At 32.8% G+C, this 19774-nt stretch overlaps 2 protein-coding genes across 2 annotated transcripts; both read right to left on the bottom strand.

Moving 5' to 3' along the window:
- Window positions 1-1850: 1850 nt before the first annotated feature.
- On the bottom strand, window positions 1851-2340 carry LOC129912352 (uncharacterized). The gene is made up of 2 exons (XM_055990573.1): window positions 2209-2340; window positions 1851-2138 (listed from the first exon to the last, which is right to left on the bottom strand). Exon 2 carries the CDS (start codon window positions 2121-2123, stop codon window positions 1896-1898), a length of 228 nt encoding a protein of 75 aa, XP_055846548.1. The 5' UTR covers window positions 2124-2138; window positions 2209-2340; the 3' UTR covers window positions 1851-1895.
- Window positions 2341-7556: 5216 nt separating this feature from the next.
- LOC129912348 (T-complex protein 1 subunit beta) lies at window positions 7557-16307 on the bottom strand. The gene is made up of 4 exons (XM_055990567.1): window positions 16167-16307; window positions 8905-9594; window positions 8022-8649; window positions 7557-7954 (listed from the first exon to the last, which is right to left on the bottom strand). Exons 1-4 carry the CDS (start codon window positions 16167-16169, stop codon window positions 7668-7670), a joined length of 1608 nt encoding a protein of 535 aa, XP_055846542.1. The 5' UTR covers window positions 16170-16307; the 3' UTR covers window positions 7557-7667.
- Window positions 16308-19774: the final 3467 nt, after the last annotated feature.

Here is a 19774-nt window from a genome sequence, read left to right as displayed (position 1 = left end):
AGCAAAAATTCACATTATGAATATATTCTCATCTCGGTGATACGACAAATAGAAACCAAGATATAAGCTTTTTTAACTAACCATATCAACTCTCTTCTTGGAGAGTTTTGAGTTCAAAATAACAAACAAAAAATTAAACAGAAAGTCTCCAAAAAAAAAAGTCGTTTAAAAAGCTTATATCTTGAGTTCTATTAATGGCATCGTCAAGATTGATGTCTTCAGGCTTAATGAAAATGACAGATCATCAGTTGCTCTATTTAAGAATATGAAATAGTGTGAATTTACCCTACTTATATAAATTGGAAAACTCACATTTTTCAACCCCCTGAAAATAATACAAAGCCGCGATTTAAAGCTGCCAGACTTTTGAATTCGTTAAAAGAACGCATAAGGCTATAAAACTGCATACTCACATTTTGGTTATACCTCCACTCCCAAAATTTGTCTTAGACTAATAAGAATAAATAAAATATTTATTTTTATTAACTTGATGTTTTTTATACATTATGTATTGTAGAATGCTTCAATTTTAATTTAATTTTTAGTAAAATGGGCTTATTAAACTAAGCCCTGATTTTTCAATCGTCAGTTAGACTATCAGAGGAATAAATGTTAATATAAAAAAAAAAAATTTTATTTCTAGGATTAAGTTATAACTGAGGTTTATCTGACTATTGAAAAATTGGCCCTAAGCCAAGTTTAAATATTTTCCAGAGAGTTATGAATATTGTAAATTTAATTTTTTTTTTCTGTACCTATTTTTGTTACAAATTACAAACTTAAAACGAATGGTTTGATAAGTAGTGTATTACCAACTGAACTGACGAATAACATTATTTTGTTTTTTTTTTTTTAATATTTAAAATTCTTATACTTTGAGTACCTACTTTTCTTTTGCTATTTGTTAGTATTTTAATTCAAATCACGCATTCGATGGGTGAATAAATTTTTTTATTTTGAATGCATACATTAATTTAAAGAATTCCTTGCAATTTATCATATTGACTGGTTAAATTAAATTTCGAAAAAAATTACCTTAACCCTTACCGTCAGCTATGGATCTAACTCAAACAAAGACAATCAGCAGTTTCAGAATTTGGAGGGGGGCTTGTGCATCTGACCAGCCTCTAAATCTCTAAGATTTACAAACAAGTTAAAGTTAGTCATGTACATTATGAAGAAATCAGCTAAATAATAACATGATTTTGAAGGCTATTTGAGCCCCCTACCTGCTTTGCCCAAAGCAACACAGCTAATAACAAATTAAATGGCTTCGATTTATGGCAAATTTTTTACTCTAATCCTAGAGATAATCTGTTCAAAATGCCTACAATACTCGTACCAAGTAGAAAATTGTCAGCTACTCGCAAAACCTACATAAGTAATTGACAATTTATTAGGCAAACACTTTGCAAAAACACAGATGTAAAAACAGAAGTGAAGACTAATAACAAAATTAATAGGATATACATTATCCTGCTCATGAAATTGTAAAACTCAATAATTTTAAAGATTTTCAAGCAAGATAACAAAAATTTGATTGACAGGAAAGAACCATTATCCTTGGTATCAATACCCTCCTGATATATCACTACTATTTGAACCAGACCTAATCCTAATAGTTTTTGCACAGAAAAACTTGACTCTTCTATTTAGTTTTTGAGATTTGGGTTTCTAAAATTCAAGCAAAAACATTATGTGGAAAGATTTGAGAAAGAAGTTCCTTGTATAGCTTAAAAATGTACTTAAATAGTATTGGCTTTGTTTTCCAAATAGAAGTGCTGTAACCTTGTAGGTGTCTATCTGATGACCATTCTTCTACACAAAAAAACATAATCATACATTTGGAATTAATTTTTTTACAATAAATTTAATAACATTTTTTCTACAGAAGGTTAATCTTTGTGTACTTTGGCAGCCCTTGGATCATCGGGCCTCATAATAACCCATCCAATTTTGTATTTGCGGTTATCTCCATCGTTGCGGTAGTAATTTGCAAGACCAATTCCAGAAAGACCAAGTCCAATGATAGCTAAGACGGAACCAAAAACAATGTCGGGTAGTTCAACCCAACCGCGTTTGATAAGGCCAGTGATTCCATTACGAACTGGTGGTGCAGACATTTTTAAATGTTGTTTCTATTTAATTGGAAAAATATTATTAATAAAAATTATAAAAGAAATTGAAATTAAAATATCAGAAATTTACCAAGTTACACAACACACGACCGAAATTTGACAAAAAGCGAAATGTCAAACTTGACAGCTGTCACTGTTGGATGTTTTTCTAATTAAAGTTCTACATGTGTCGTTAACGTGTGGAATTTGAGGGCTGTATTCACCGAGCATAAAAAACTTTTCAGCGAAATAATTGTTTTGAAATTGGGGCTATATGTGAATTAGGTTTATTATTTAAGCTTAGTACTCAGCTGAAGCAAAACGAAAAATGTTCAAGTCTCGAAAGTTGACAACGAAAATGCTAACGAAAAAATATCATCGAGTATATTCTGCAAAGTCAAAATAAAAAAATTCCAAATTAATTTAAAATCAGAAAATAATTTTTAAAACAAGAAATAAATGAATTAAATGTGAAAAAAAACCGTCAACACTGCTCTTGGAGTCAAGAAAAATGCACAGGACATAGAAAATTTAGACCCACTTCTTAGTCATTTTTCTTTGGAAAAGAGATGCTTCTAACCTGCATAATAACTTTAGACCCCAGTCTAACAGCTGTTCTAATATTCGTTTGAATTTGAAAACGGAAACGAAAATTGAATCCCTACGGATTGAAAACGGTTGTTCTGATTTTCATCCGATTTTTTTGTTGCAGAATATTATTTTTCGGTTGCAAATCATTGTTACCCGGATTGAAAACGGAAAAAATTTGTCGGATTGTAGAAACACGTTTTTCGAAACATCTACGAATCCGCAAAATGTTTTCGAACACGGAAAAGCTATGATTCGAAAACGGGAGAAAATAGAATTCGAATGGAAATCAGAACAGCCGTGAAAGTTAGAATCTCTTTTAAAATATGAGTATGAATATGGCCCAATGTCATTTTTCGGCACACAATTAATATCCTCGCCAATTGTTTGTGTGCGAAAAAGTGGTGGATACGAAAAGTAGAACGAAATTTTTCGTTTACGATTTCGTTGTGCTATGTTTGTATCGGATCATCTACGTACGAACTTGCTCTTAAGGTTGAAAATGCTAAAATGTTTAATACTTTTATATAGAAATTTAGTAAATTTAATTATTGTAGGTACGAAATAGAAAGAAAGGTAGGCCTAAAAACTCCTGGTACAAGCAAATGCAAAACCACCAGCATTCAGTTGGCCTTAGAAATGGAACAATACAAAACCGGGAGGCTTGCCGCCGATTTCTGAGGTCAACCCGGCGAACCCCACAGGCGGATCACTAGTGTGAAGCAGTTACGTGGGATAGTTATGATCCCCTCGACATCGAGATCATAACAGCGCCGAGAAAAAGGAAGAAGAAGAATTATTGTAGGTACCTATATAAAAACAAAAAAAAAACATAAAAATCGTTTTTCAAAATAATAAAAAAGCATCTGAATTTGAATTGCCCTCCAAAACAAGTATGCAATTTCATTTGTTTTATTAAGATATATTAAAAAAAAAAATTTCAAAATCTTTCGTTGAATTTGTCGCTTTTTAAAAAAAACTAATTTTTTATAAATTATTTTTTGGAAAAAATGTTTTAAGATTAAATTAGTATGCCATTTTGTAGAAATCACTAATCAACATCTTAAACCAAAATTTCAAAAAAATTCAATGTCCCGTTTTCGAAAACTTAATTTTTCAAAAAAAAAAATTTTTTATTTTTTTTAAAATCCAAATATTAATTTTTTCTAAATTTTATTTTTGGCTTAAATAAAAATTATATGAATGTTTTTTTTTTACAAAAGTTTCGTTAAAATCGAATAAGTAGTTTCGGAGTAAATCGGTTTAAAAAAAAGGTTCTATGGCAGGTACGCTAGTAATGATTTTCAAAAAAAAAAAAAAAATTTTCATTAAAAGATAGACCTTGTCTTAAAACTTATACAGTAGTCCCTCGATAATGTGAACTAATTAAAACAAGGCGTTTTCGGATTTTAGAGGGATTCACATTACTAGATCTTTTTTAAATTGTCATTTAACTGATTAAAACATTCTTAAAACCAATGAATATCACAGTTATTTTTAGCTCAGTTTAAGCATTTATTGAATTAAGAAAAAAATTAATAAAATACAAGTAATAAGGAGTACACTAAATTTCAAAAACTGAAAAAAAAATCATAAGAATCTTTAAAATGAATTTTTCATAAAAAAAAACGTAAAAAAACTATCTAAAAGATGTAAAATAAAATGTTAGCAAAAAATCTCCAGTCTGCAGCTGCATTAAATATCTTAAGAAATGTCTAGACAAATAACAGTTATCCACTTTTCAGACCTATACAAAGATTTCGTGCACGAACGAGAAAAATATGTAAGCTTTTGCAAAGGAAATTCACATTATAGAGTCTAAAAAATTTTCGAAGTTCACACTACAGAGTTGACAATGAACATTTTTGGTGATTCACATTTTAGAGAAATTCGCATTATCGGTAATTCACATTATCGAGGGACTACTGTACTAAAATTTTAAAAAATCGTTGGAGCCGTTTTTGAGCAAATTCAAATTTCCTAAAATCGATATACGACAGGTACCGTTTTTTTTGGTCCAAAAAAACTAATTTCAAAAACCCCTCTGGAGAGTCGCTAAAAAACGCTACATACCAAGTTTGATGTTAATCGGTCCATTCGTTTAAGTCTGTAGCTTCGTATACAGACAGGCGGACTTCCAGGGACCCACTTTTTTGGCATTTTCTATCATCGTAATGTCATGGAAAAATGTTATCTCGATTTTTTTTTTGCACGAATGAATAACCTATATCGCAGGTAAAAATCATGGGAACGGCTATAAACTACCGAACAACGAAAAAATGCGGGCTGTAAATACAATTTGCTTGGGAATGTTTCATACATGAAAACTAAAAAGATCATGAAGTTTTCCTCGAAATTTATTGGTATCGGCAGTAAATTTCCCAGGGAAATTTTGGTATCATTTCATAGGTTTTTTTGTGCTCTGGAAATAAATTCCGAGGGAGATTCAAGATCGAACAAAAAATTTCGAGAGAAACAATATTCCCCTAGAGATTTACGATAGGGCCCAATGTATTTTTTTTTTTGTTTGCGTGTTGCTTGAAAGTGATCCTCTTTTTCAAAAACCGCTTGTAAAACAAAAGAAAAAAATGGGTACAATTTATATTTTGTACGATATATGGATTTCGCTCAAAAAATCCTATAGTTGAACAAACTTCCTGGTCTTCGCACCCCAAAAACAGAGTAGCCATGTTTTCGTGAGAGTAATCCAAGTAATCGGGGCCATTTATCTTAGCCCAATAAAAAAAAAAAACAGTCGACCCCATGGAGGTATCGGTCATAGTGGATATTTCTCCGATTTCATTCGAATCATGCTTGTTCAAACAAGGGGAAACTTTCCGATTGGTATGAAATCAGATAAAATTCTGCTTTGACGGATATCCCGTAAGTTACGAATTTCCTTTCTTTTAGCTTCGATTTAAAAAAGGTTTGTATCAAGCTTCATGTTTCTTTACTCAAACACCTTTTAGTGTTGCAAATGCCGATCAAATCAAATAAAAAAGGAATAAAACAATTACAATTAGTGTGAATATAACATCTTCTCTTCTTCTTGTATTTCACAGTTATTTTTAGCTCAGTTTAAGCATTTATTGAATTAAGAAAAAAATTAATAAAATACAAGTAATAAGGAGTACACTAAATTTCAAAAACTGAAAAAAAAAATCATAAGAATCTTTAAAATGAATTTTTCATAAAAAAAAAACGTAAAAAAACTATCTAAAAGATGTAAAATAAAATGTTAGCAAAAAATCTCCAGTCTGCAGCTGCATTAAATATCTTAAGAAATGTCTAGACAAATAACAGTTATCCACTTTTCAGACCTATACAAAGATTTCGTGCACGAACGAGAAAAATATGTAAGCTTTTGCAAAGGAAATTCACATTATAGAGTCTAAAAAATTTTCGAAGTTCACACTACAGAGTTGACAATGAACATTTTTGGTGATTCACATTTTAGAGAAATTCGCATTATCGGTAATTCACATTATCGAGGGACTACTGTACTAAAATTTTAAAAAATCGTTGGAGCCGTTTTTGAGCAAATTCAAATTTCCTAAAATCGATATACGACAGGTACCGTTTTTTTTGGTCCAAAAAAACTAATTTCAAAAACCCCTCTGGAGAGTCGCTAAAAAACGCTACATACCAAGTTTGATGTTAATCGGTCCATTCGTTTAAGTCTGTAGCTTCGTATACAGACAGGCGGACTTCCAGGGACCCACTTTTTTGGCATTTTCTATCATCGTAATGTCATGGAAAAATGTTATCTCGATTTTTTTTTTGCACGAATGAATAACCTATATCGCAGGTAAAAATCATGGGAACGGCTATAAACTACCGAACAACGAAAAAATGCGGGCTGTAAATACAATTTGCTTGGGAATGTTTCATACATGAAAACTAAAAAGATCATGAAGTTTTCCTCGAAATTTATTGGTATCGGCAGTAAATTTCCCAGGGAAATTTTGGTATCATTTCATAGGTTTTTTTGTGCTCTGGAAATAAATTCCGAGGGAGATTCAAGATCGAACAAAAAATTTCGAGAGAAACAATATTCCCCTAGAGATTTACGATAGGGCCCAATGTATTTTTTTTTTGTTTGCGTGTTGCTTGAAAGTGATCCTCTTTTTCAAAAACCGCTTGTAAAACAAAAGAAAAAAATGGGTACAATTTATATTTTGTACGATATATGGATTTCGCTCAAAAAATCCTATAGTTGAACAAACTTCCTGGTCTTCGCACCCCAAAAAACAAAGCTACATCCCAAAAACAGAGTAGCCATGTTTTCGTGAGAGTAATCCAAGTAATCGGGGCCATTTATCTTAGCCCAATAAAAAAAAAAAACAGTCGACCCCATGGAGGTATCGGTCATAGTGGATATTTCTCCGATTTCATTCGAATCATGCTTGTTCAAACAAGGGGAAACTTTCCGATTGGTATGAAATCAGATAAAATTCTGCTTTGACGGATATCCCGTAAGTTACGAATTTCCTTTCTTTTAGCTTCGATTTAAAAAAGGTTTGTATCAAGCTTCATGTTTCTTTACTCAAACACCTTTTAGTGTTGCAAATGCCGATCAAATCAAATAAAAAAGGAATAAAACAATTACAATTAGTGTGAATATAACATCTTCTCTTCTTCTTGTATTTCTTTTTTTTTTTTTTAAGTGTTAATAGAATAATAAAATCATTTTCGATCTTTGTTTCTAGTATGTATATAAAATAGTGAGTTATGTTTCATTCCGAACATGAATATCTTTCGTCTTTTTTCTTTTTGCCACAATCAAAGTTTCAAGTGGAATAAATGCAATTTATATAAAAAAATGAGAAAACAAAACAAAAACTAAAAATGTGTGTGTGTTAACGAGGCGCGTTAGTATAAATTTATTAAAATTAAAAAAAAAAAAACTTAATTTTTTTTATCATACGACGTTAAGGCTTGAGGAGTGTATTTTCAAGATTTTCAACAATATCCACGATCGGGAACACGTCTACGTGGTGCACATCTGATTATGTTATCGACTCTAAGGATCATTTCAGCGGCTTCAGCTGCGGAGAGAAGTACTTGACGTTTAACGGCGAATGATTCTGTGATGCCTAATTCCTTCATGTCACCAATCTTTCCATTTTCCATGTCCAGACCGGCTGTGTGGTTGCCTTGTGCATGCGCTGCACGCAATTCAGACAACAATTGAGCGGAATCATAACCAGCATTGTCAGCGATAGCAGTGGGCAGAGAAAGAAGGGCTCCTTAATGAAAATAAATAAAAATAAGTAAACTAGTCACCAAAATGCATCTATAGTTTTTCATTCTTACTTGCAAAAGCTTCCATTGCGATGGCTTCCTTGCCAGCGGTTTCAGCGGCTTTCTTTAATACTGCATTTGCCATAAGTGCTTCGGAACTACCACCTCCATGGACGATTCTTGACTCCTTGACTGTGGCAGCCAACACACAAAGTGCATCATGCAAGGAACGATCAGCTTCATCAATAATTTGCTGAGTAGCACCACGAATCACAATAGTACAGGCCTCTCCAAGTTTAACTCCACTGAATCTCAAAAGAGTGTCTTCTCCAATCATAACCTGTTCAATCAAATCACATTCACCCAATTTAACCAACGAAGGCTGATCGAAAGTCGACACGATTTCTCCTCCAGTTACGAGGGCAAGTCGCTCAATACCATCAAAATCAGCATGTTCAATTGCCATGACTCCAGCATCAGCAAATAGCTGCTCTGGGTAATTGTAGATCAATTGCCGGTTGATGAAGACATTGCAGTTGTGAGTAAGGATCTTGTTAACCTTGTCGCGCATCTTTTCCTTTTCGGCCAATTCCAAGTCGGCGATCTTGGCCAACGAATCGACCTTGATTGAACTTCCAAATACCTTGATTTTGTCAGTGTCCATTGGAGTGTTGGCAATAAGGATTTTAGCTTTTTCTACCTAAGAATTTGTATGTCATTATGTCAAGTTTTTTTATAATTGTTTTCAAAAATCCCCCAAAAATTTCCAATAAAATGCATTTTTTTTAAATTATTATTCTGTTGTATTACTCTTCACAAAACTCGTCAAAATGGCTGTGATATGAGTTTCAAGATCACATAATTCACAACCGTTTTGACGCGTTTCGTAAAAGGTTCTATAGCTTGTTCTGAAATACTAACAAAAATTCGTTTTTTTTTTTTAAACTTAACTCACCTTTTGTGGTTGATGTACACCAACTTTCTTGTCCAACAAGAAACCTTCATCCAAGAATGAATCTTCCAAAGTTCCACCAGTCTTCTTTATAATCTGAATAGCATGCAACTCTCCGGAGCCCTTAAGCCTCAGAACAGCATCAACAGCCAACTTGGCAAAGAATTCTTTATGCTGGTGCAAAATCTTTGAACTCAAAGTTGTACGAGCAATGTTCATAAGATCTTCCTTGAACTTTTCATTGTCCGATGAATTGTCCAATGAAACATTGGTCAAAGCTTCGCGGGCAACTTTTGTAGCAATACGCCATCCAGCAATAATGATTTGCGGGTGGAGCTTTTGTTCAACCAATTTTTCAGCCTCACGAATAAGTTCGGCGGCGAGGACAGTTACCGATGTGGTACCATCACCGACTTCTTGGTCTTGTACCCTGGACATATCTACTAAAATTTTAGCAGCGGCATTGTCAACACCGACAGCTCTCAAGATGGTGGCACCATCATTGGTAACCTCCACTTGTCCAGCATTGCGACCATGTGAGACTAGGATTTTGTCCATACCTTTAGGTCCAAGGGTACTCTTAACCAAATCGCCAATGGCTATCGCTCCAATGAAGGAGGATAAACGCGCCATTTCGGCTTTTTCCTCTTGTGCATCGTTTTTAAGGATGCGAACGGGATTTAATGACATCTCCTGAAAATTACAAAAAAAAACCGTTAACAAAAAAAATTATCAAAACAAAACAAGCAAGCTAATTGAACCATGCTTTTTGTATTAGGGAAGTATGATCTACTGTGGTATCAATGTTTTGTTTAATTCCTTAATTATTAAACAAAAATTAATGTTATTGCACTTTTTCACCGAAACGATCCCAATATTTAAAGAGAGACGAGAATGTTTGTAATATAGGCATGCATGCATGGAAGTGGTTGTAATATATCGTGGGCACAAAGCCAAAACCAAGAACCTGCAAAATTTTAGTTTTGAGAAAAACGGCTTCAAAGTAGAGCTCTTGATACCCGGATACCCGAGTACTCGCCCGAGTACCCGGGTACCCGAGTTTTCGGGTATTACTCGAGTACCCGGGTACCCGGGTATTCGGGTACCCGGGTAGTTCGGGTACCCGGGTAGTTCGGGTACCCGGGTACCCGGTTGTTTAGTTACCCGAATACCCGGGTACCCGGGTACTCGGGTATCAAAAGAAAAAAAAAGGATTTGTTAGGAAAATTGTTAATACTGAGCATTTTAAACGGTAAATAACACACCATAGGTATAAGATTGAAGGCAAAAATTAAACTCAAAACAGTTCTCCAGTCAAAGCGAAGAATCGTCGTCAAAAAGAGTTTTAAATTGGTTTACTAGCAAAAAGCAAAAGACGCAACATCCGCATCGTCTCCATTCCTCTGGGTGGCCGAACTATTCCCACCGGAGAAGGGTCCTTGCCGTGTGCAAAGATACCTTTCATTTTGTTTATTTTGATTTTTATCCATAAAAATTTTCCAAAATATTAAATCAAAAAAAAAAAGCGGAGAAAATGAGGTTTGAAAAAAGCTCTCATAGAAAAAAATAATCAAGAATTTGTTTGACATGGTTGTATTGAAATGTTAATATTTCGAGATATACGCAATGCATTTTCCAGATCAAAGTCTTAAATGGATCCTGATAAGATTGTTGAACAAATATATATATAAAATTACCACAGTTTTTTCGAAAACTTAGAAATAAAAATAAAAAAAGTTTCCACTTTTGATTTTTTCAAAATCGAAAAAAAATCAATGTGGCTACCTTCAAACGCTTATACCACAAGAACGACGCAACTAATGTTAATGGTTATGGGCTTAAAATGTAGCTAAGAACATTCCAATGATTTTTGGTTTTTTGTAAAAAAAAAAATTTTTGAATCCAACATGGATGCCATGGCCATACAAATGGTTTTTGTTTTCTTGTGAAAATTTTTTTTTGTATCTAACATGGATGTAATGGCTTTTTTGACAGACAGCTGCCAAAGTGTATGTACAGTGGTGCCAAATGTTTGCATGGATTTCAAAAATCCCGATGTCGTTTTTTTGCACAAAATCTATATAGATAAACAAAAAAACACACCTAATGTTAGTGTTTATTGTCTTAAATTGTAGCTTAGAATATACCAATCATTTTTGGTTTTTGGTAAAAAAAAAAAATTTTCCACCCATCATAGATCCCATGGCCCTAATACTCTTAAATCAAACACTTCCAAATAAAACAAACAAATGGCTTTATTGTACCCGAGTACCCGGGTACCCGGGTATTCGGGTATTATAATACATGAAACTACCGGGTACCCGAGTACCCGAACTACCCGGGTACCCGAATACCCGGGTACCCGGGTACTCGAGTAATACCCGAAAACTCGGGTACCCGGGTACCCGGGTATTTGTGAGGACGGGTATTACCCGGTCGAAATCAAGAGCTCTACTTCAAAGTTTTGGAAACACATGCAACGGAAATTTATATTTTAGGCTTTAACGCAACAGATGGAGGATAGAGATCGACACAGTGAATAAAGGAACCGATTACAAGTAAAATGACGTATTAAAATGAAAATGTCCAAAAATGCAGATTCGCGGTTTTGGCGTTGTGCCGACAATATGGTGTGTTTTTTGACATTTCTAACCGTATGTGCATTAAAAGAGTTAACATGAATTTAAAAAAACAATTCTTGCATTTCGATACAAGGAGATATCCAGCTGCGCACAGAATTCTGGCGTATGTTACGTCGATTTAAATTTGAAAAAGTGATATTTGTATCAGATCCACTGACTTTATTTTTCTTGGTAATTGTGTGCAATTTTTCTAAAAAGAAAAACCTTTTCAAGAATTTACAAAAACAAATGCTCACATAAATGTCAAATAAAGCGGTAAGTGTGAAATGGGTTTGCAATCATGTAAATCTTGTAAAGTGGAATGGGCAAACTTGTATGGAATGTATGAATGTGTTTTACATACATTATGCAGAAGTCTTGTTCTTCTAACGTATCTCACAAACGGATAAAATGTATTTTTACATTTAACACTTTATGTAGATTGTCTCTCAATGTTATAACTTAAACGTGTTTTAAGTGCAAAATATTATGATGCTATGTCAATTTCCTTGAGTATGAAGATCCTTATCTTGGATGTCCAAGAAAATGAAACTCAAAATATTGACTTTTTGAAACAACAATTGCGAGCCTGTTTTGGTAGTTTTTTCTTCAATTTTGTGTTAGTTTGAAACGTTTGAAAACTCTCAAAGAAAATCTCGAAGTTGTTGGCTTTAAAAGCTTATATTTTGATTTCTATTGGTCACATATTCAAGATTTAGGTTTTCAGTCTCAGAAAAAATGACATAACATCATATTTCATAATAAAAATAAAAATATAATTCAATTTGTCCTTCGCATATTGCATGATGCATATACAACACTAATATTGCAATATCTTCCATTCTAAATGCAATACAACAAAACGGCAATAGAAATATCAAGTGACCAGCTCTTAGCATAAAAACAAACTTTTAAGTAAAAAAAAAACTTTTACTCCACTACAGAAAGTCTTGCCAAAAAACGCATGGGTTACCTTTTATATAAACAAAAAAAAATGTCAATTTAATTACTCCAATGTACTAGGCATCATAATTGTTATTGAAAAGGGGTGAATCTGTCAAAATCATTAAGGATTGATTATTTAAAAAGAAGAATAAGAATAAAAAAATAATTGTAAAAAGAATGGATTCATTAATGAATAATATCATTTTCGCTTCAACATTGGTCTGTGAGAAGTGATTTTTCTGAAATGAAATGACAAAATATAAAGTCAAATCTTTTATTGAGTTTTATTAGGAAGATTTAAATTGGTACTATTAATTTAAGATATGCAATCCGAGTAGGAATTAAAATTAACTTTCGAAGAGATGCGAAAGTAGTACAACATTGCATAGTAGTACATACATACCTACAAAATTATATTGTATGTGTATCAACAAATAAAATGCTTGGAATAAAAACATGGCATTTTGATCCAAAGTCTTAAGTTTGCTTGCCCAACTTCTCCTTTTTCCAAGAGTTGAGAAAATAGAAAGTTGGTCGACTCTCGTATGAAAATCTAAAGTTGAAAACGTCAACTTGGGGTGAATAAAATCAAATTTGGAAGTTAAAGTTCAAGTTATGTTCAACTTAAAGTGACAAATTTTTTTCCCTTATGTACTACGTTTAATTCGTCTGATTTATCCGTGAACTTCCAAGAAATAATTTTTCCTATTAAAAACGACCTAAACTGCAAGCAAATTGAAGTTATTTTTCAAAAACCAAAATAATTTATGAAAGATAGCTATGTATTTAAATTATCACATATTTAAACAAATTAAACATATTTACACAAAAAAAAATGCATAAATACACAAAGCTGATATACACAAACAAAAATCTTCAACTTCCGTTTCAACTCACAAAGTTGAAATCTTTTCTCAAGTCCGCAAACTCTAGAGTTTTTTTTAAGCTGAGGAAGAAAAATTAGCCTTATTTCATAAAGGTATAACTACAACGGCCACTTTAAGTCAAAAAGTGTTGGTTTCAAAAACAAAAAAAAAAAAATTTTTTGTAAATTTCCCAATTTTTCCAAAAGTGACCATTGGAGTTATACCTTAATTTATTGAGAAAATTTTTTGAGTGGTTCTCGAAATCGATTTTGATTAATGGATGATCTCATAAAGATTTTTGGTTGAATGTGTAAAAAAAATGGTAAGTACATTTTTTGATAGATCTTTGCACATGTGAGATTACTACAAGTCTTCATGTTTTTCAAAGATATGAATTATGAGAGTTTATTCGAAATTATGCCCCAAAAGTAAAGTTAAACGGATTTAACGTCGCTAGTTTTAGATAGAATTGCAAATGTACCTAGTTAAATCATTTAGAAACGATAAGTTTGTGTTTGTAGGTACGTGAAGACAAACTTCATAGCTTCCCTACAGGCTACAGATAGCGGTAATTTTACCTATCTCCTTTACTTTCTAGTTTAAAGATAATATTACACAAAAACGCATTTTTATTAAAACATGGTTTTTGCAACAAGTACAATAAAACCTTTTAACCGATTCCTGAAGTGCTGTCGTTTATTTATAAGTTATTTAAAGCAAACAAAAGTCGAATACCTACTTCTTATCAAACAATCCTTCTGATTGAAGAAACGACTAAAAGATAAATGAATTAAACAATAAGCAAGTCTTATTAGTTAAAAGTAGTATCACATTTAGCAATAAATATTGGCTATTTTTCACTTAAAAAAACGAAAAATTAAATAGGGCTCCAGCTCCAGCATGGAAAAACCAGACATTAATCGAATTGATCATACTGCCCATAATCTTGTAAAGGCCCTAACTACACTTTTCTTAGTTCTGAGTTATAGAGGGAAACAGTTAATGTAATATCGCAAATTTCATATAAAAATGAAAAAAATCAGAAGTTCATTTTCAATTTTCTGACGTATTTGAAGACCTAGGCTAAAAAAATAAATGAGGATAAATCAGAGACAATGCCCTAACTCCAAATATGCAAAAAAATCAAAATCGAAAATTTTGTAGTTACGGCCTTTACGAAGTTATGGGCAGCATAGTTAACCCGATAACTCAATAATGAATGACCTGGAATGAGATCCAAACTCTCTCATATGGAATAAAAATGAGCTTAAGCCCTTATCTCACTTTTTAGTACATTTTCTTGAGATCTATTTCATTGAGACAGATCTCAAGAAAATGTACTGAAAAGTCAGATAGAGCTTAAGATCATTCTTTTTGCTTTCGTCACTAAGACTCAACATGTGGAGTTGTAAGAAGTGGTGAATTATAGTTAAAGAAAAAATTGCAAATAATTTAAAAAAAATGGTTTTAATTGTAATGCACTTGGTTCTATAATTTGGTTCACCACGTGAGCCGATTGTTTTTCTATGCATGTTGAGTCTTTACAACAATGGAAAAAAAAACAAGGCAGGAAGGTACCTATCTCTTTCTACATTTCTTTTTTTTTTAATTTAAGATACGTAGTAAAAAACTAATCAAGTTAACTTTGCTTAAACCCACGAGCCACGACAGAAAATATTTAAGATACCTACAATGACAATCAGTTTCAACTTCAGCATAAAATACAAAACCAAGCTAAACTCATGAATTACAAAATTGGTATTTAAACCATCTTATTTGTATAATTTACAAAAAAAAAAAGGTACCTATGAGTCAGTTTCTTAAGAATCGATGATGGTTAACCTTCGTACTGTAACCAAATTAAAATTTAACAAAAATTTATCATAGAGCAAAGCATAAGCATGAAGCAATATAGCCAAGCGTATTTTTTTTTTTTTTTACAAAATGGACGTTTGGCATCGTTCCAAAGAAAATGCTATTGGCGAGTGGTGGTTAAATTAGTAAGAAAAAAAAATCTAACAAACAAAAATTGGTTTTTGTTGAAAAAAAAAACAAAAAATGTTATGAAAAATTTTAAATCAAACTTTATTCACTTGCAAAAAGGGAACAAATTATGTATCTGTTTTATTTAAAATTTCGAAGAAAATTTTGAGGGTCGGGGTTTTTAAATTTTTTTTTCTGTCGAAGACGAAGAGACCATCTGCGCAAATAAAATTAATTTTATCCCAACATTTACTTAGAAAGCATCATTCAACAAAAAGTAAAAAGAGACAACAAAGTGAATAGAATTTTGAGAAATATAAATTTTGAAATATTGAACTTTTGTTTGATAAAAATTTTTCAAACACTTTTGAACTTGGGCGTGGGGTGCATCTGCCGTAAAAAACCTAACCTCACATTTTTAAAATATGATTCACGCCTTTATAAAAAGAGCATTGAACTAGTACTTTCTTCTAGAACATTCTCCCGTTAATCCTCTACAAAGCAAGAATATACAACTATTTTGTAATAAATTCAAGTTGGCGTATAAAATTAACAGTTATTAGTTTAAAATATCAATTGAAATAAATATACGACGCAGAACAATCGAGAAATTTTTTCTCACGTGCACAGACACATTTTTTTTTTTTGGGTATCTCTTCTGCTGGGTTCAATGGAAATGGTTGTCGGTCGGCCTTCTTTTGGCGACAGACGAACGACACCCGGCGTAATTAACTGTTGATATTTGCCACAATAAATTCAATTTTTAATGATATTTTTTTATAGCTTTAATTAACAATAGAAAATACACTTATTAAATAATGTTTTATGTTAAAAATTGAATATATTTTACCATTTTTTTTGTTGAATTTTTCGCCTTTACGATCACAGCACAAGGAAAACACCCGAACGAAAAACTGAAAATGGCGGTGTGGTGATGGGCCTTTGACAATCGATAAACTAGATACACATGCTGAACAGTGTTGACAACTGGGAGATGTTAAATAAAAATGCCGATAAAATGCGCATGTATGATAAAGTAGTGTAGACGCAGGGATGGTATGAGTAGTTTGGTTGTCGTCAAATAAATTATTTTGACGAAACAAAAATTTCAGTGGATATTACTTAATAGGAGTATTCACGATCCGGAACAATAAAAAGGTGTAAAATTGCTAAATTTTGTTTTTATACTACTACAACTACAACAGACAAATTTTTCACCATTGTATTGTATTTTTGTAATAAGGTTAGGGTATAGCAAAAGTGTAAAAAAAAATTGTAGTCTGTATATTTTGTTGTTTTATTTCAAGAAAATGTTACACTTTTGCACTTTTACATCGATACAAGACCATTTGCATCGAATAGTGAATACTCCTATTGACATAAGCTCGTTACATTGGAGGTGGTAGTTTACTCATGTGTAGATCTGGTACTACAATTAACACAGGGCCTTACTAAAGCCTGGGCCCCTGGTCTGTAACTTTATCACTGGCGATAAACGTTTTTCAACGTCTTCAAAATCAATTTTCTTCCATAAATAAAGCAAAATGTCTTTCAAATTCAGATATTATGAATTAATAAATTATGATCTGGAACAAAATTTCTTTTATTTTGATGAGATTTAATGGATTTTAAAGTCATTCAAATATTTTATCGCCAGTGATAAAAGTTACAGAACATGGGCACTGGTACGCTGCTCGCGCTAAATTTTAGCTGAGATAAAATTCCCATACAAGTTATCGATAACTTGTATGAGATCCATTTTATCTCGTCTAAAAATTTTCAATAATTTGTATGGGAGCTAAGATTTAGCGCGAGCAGCGTACCAGGCTTATGTATTGCAAAAGTACGATAAAAATTTATCAACTCGAACAACGCACTCAAATTTCGTCGCATCCAACGCAACGCACAACATATAGTTCCGCATTTACAACAACAAACGCTTAAAAAAAATTATGAAGTTAGCCAAAGAGTTGGAACAACAATGTGCAACACATTATCGGGAAAATGTTGCTCAACGCGTTGATTGAGGATTTCCAACGAGCAACTCGAGATCGTACACTACTCGTATACTTGTTGAGAAACTCGTTGAACAACGTTCTCCAACTCGTTCGTTGAATATAATTGAGGACACCATACATTAGAGTTGAATGCGTTGATATCGAAGTTGATGCGTTGAGAGCTTAGTGCCAGTTGTACGAACGTGGATCAGCCTTGGTTCAGGAATTTAACTCCCCGATTTCGGCGGATTAGCTGCGGGTCGACTTCGGTTCAAGCAAGGATGTGGCTATTTTTACATGTATGGACCTTGAACCAGTACAATACTTCAGCTTTACTTCTGATTTCAGAAGATAAAAGTTGCTGATCCGCGGATTAAATATTTGTACAACTGGCCCTTAGGACTAGTTGTACAAACGTGGTTCAGCCTCGGATCAGGAATTTAACTCGCCGATTTCGGCGGATTAGCAGTGGATCAACTCTGGTTCAAGGATGGATTTAGCTATTTCAACCTATATGGACCTAGAACCAGTGCTAAAAATCAATTTTACCACTGAGTTCAGAAGATAAAAGTTGCTGAACCACGGATTAAATATTTGTACAACTGGCCCTTAGTGTACGACGGGCATTAGGCAGACACTATGGGGATTTTTCGTTGCGTATCAGCAGCGTACTATTTATTCTATATAAAAGAGACATCACTGCTTAGAAACTACCTATCCTAAATGGTAAGGTAGATTCGTTTTAAATTCTGTAGGTAATGTCGGTAAAAAAAGTGTTTCAGTGCTACCAATCTGCATTTTTATTTCAAAGATTATTTTAAAACTCAAACGTTTGTAGTTTTGATTATAGCCCTGTTCCTTTGGGAGGTGGCAAAAGTACTACTAGTAGTTTACTAGCGATTTTTAATGGAACGCACTTTTAACGAATCAATGCAATTTCCGTCTACTCGGCAAAAAAGCGTGAATAGTTCTAGTAGTACTAGTAAATGTACTAGATTATCTACTCATGAGTAAACTTCTACCTCCAAAGGAACAAAGGAATACGAATTTCATTGCCTTTTATTAGGCCTGTTCATTTTGGGGGTGGCAAAAGTACCACTAGTAGTTTACTACACACCTTTTCTCGATGCTTGAAGCGTTTATTTAACATCTGATAAATGACAAAGGCGTCAAATTTTAAATGATTTAATAAAATGCTAAAGCCATTTTAGTAATGGCTAAGTTAAAAAACAATCGACAACTTACTTAAACCGCTTTAGCATTTTACTAAAGGATTTTATTTGATTTTACTAACATTGATGTGATCCGAATCTTAACCACTCTTGTTTTTTCTCTTTTAACTATTTTTTTTGATCATACGTTAACGAACGTATGCCGTAATTCGGCCCCTGTTTGATTTCTTTAAACGTACTTGATGAAAGAAAGTAAGCCTTTTTGTTTAATACGTAAATATGTTAATTTTAGTCGAAGATTATTCAGTGGCTGATATGTTAAGAACACGGAAAGCGTGGTCTTAAATGTTTAACACACTATGTATCCCGAAAATCATCTGTCCAAGTCTATTCTCTCATAACTGAGGCTGAGGGATTGAAAGTCTTGTTTGTTGAAAATATCTATGTCCCAATGAAAAAGTACAAAAGTGAAAATTTTCAAATGCATTTTTCTATAGTTTTTTGGACTGGAAAATTAAAACAAATGATGCAGAAAGCTTAATTTTTGGTCTAAGAAACAGTTTAATATACTCTTGGTGTAAGACTTCAAGCATAATAAATTTTTTTTCATTTTGTTGATATACCTGAAAGGTATTTTGGTTTTCATGCTCATTGGCGGGCGTTAAATTAAATTAATAATAACCTACCTACATAAAAATGAAAAATGTAGGTATGCAAATTAGTTGTTTCTGTTCACTTCTCTTGTGGTTTTTTTTTGTAAAATACTTTGATTTTAAAGGAGCCTTAAATTGCCAAGTTCGCTGTTTGGAGAAAAAAAGCTGGCTCTGGCAATTCATAACACCGGCACACAAAAAAAAAGTGTCATTTACCAGAAACCACACCAGATCCGCTGAATTGGAATTTCAAGTTCGTTTTGCCCGGTCACCCTCCAGTTTTGAGAAAAATGCAAAAAAAAAAAAAAACTTTCTTTTTTGTGAGTTTTTTGCATTTTACTCAAAACTCAAGGGTTACCGGACCAAATGGACTTGAAATTCGGATTCAGCGGGTCCAAAAACATATAGAAAGATAGGTCTGGTTTATGTTACATGACACCTTTTTTTTTTGTGTGGCCGGTGTAATTTAAGAGGCTCATTAGACCATTCAACACACAATTCATACAACTTCGTGGGTTCGAACACTCTTCTTAATTTGATCGCTAAAAAAAAAAAAAAAACTATGAAAACGTATAAGTTTGATCTTTCAATCCTGTTGTACCATTGTCCCATTCACCAGTAAAAAATAGACACGAC

The sequence above is a fragment of the Episyrphus balteatus genome, chromosome 2 (genome assembly GCF_945859705.1).
Source record: "Episyrphus balteatus chromosome 2, idEpiBalt1.1, whole genome shotgun sequence".
Lineage (NCBI taxonomy): Eukaryota > Metazoa > Arthropoda > Insecta > Diptera > Syrphidae > Episyrphus > Episyrphus balteatus.
This window is presented reverse-complemented; position numbering and strand designations above follow the sequence as displayed.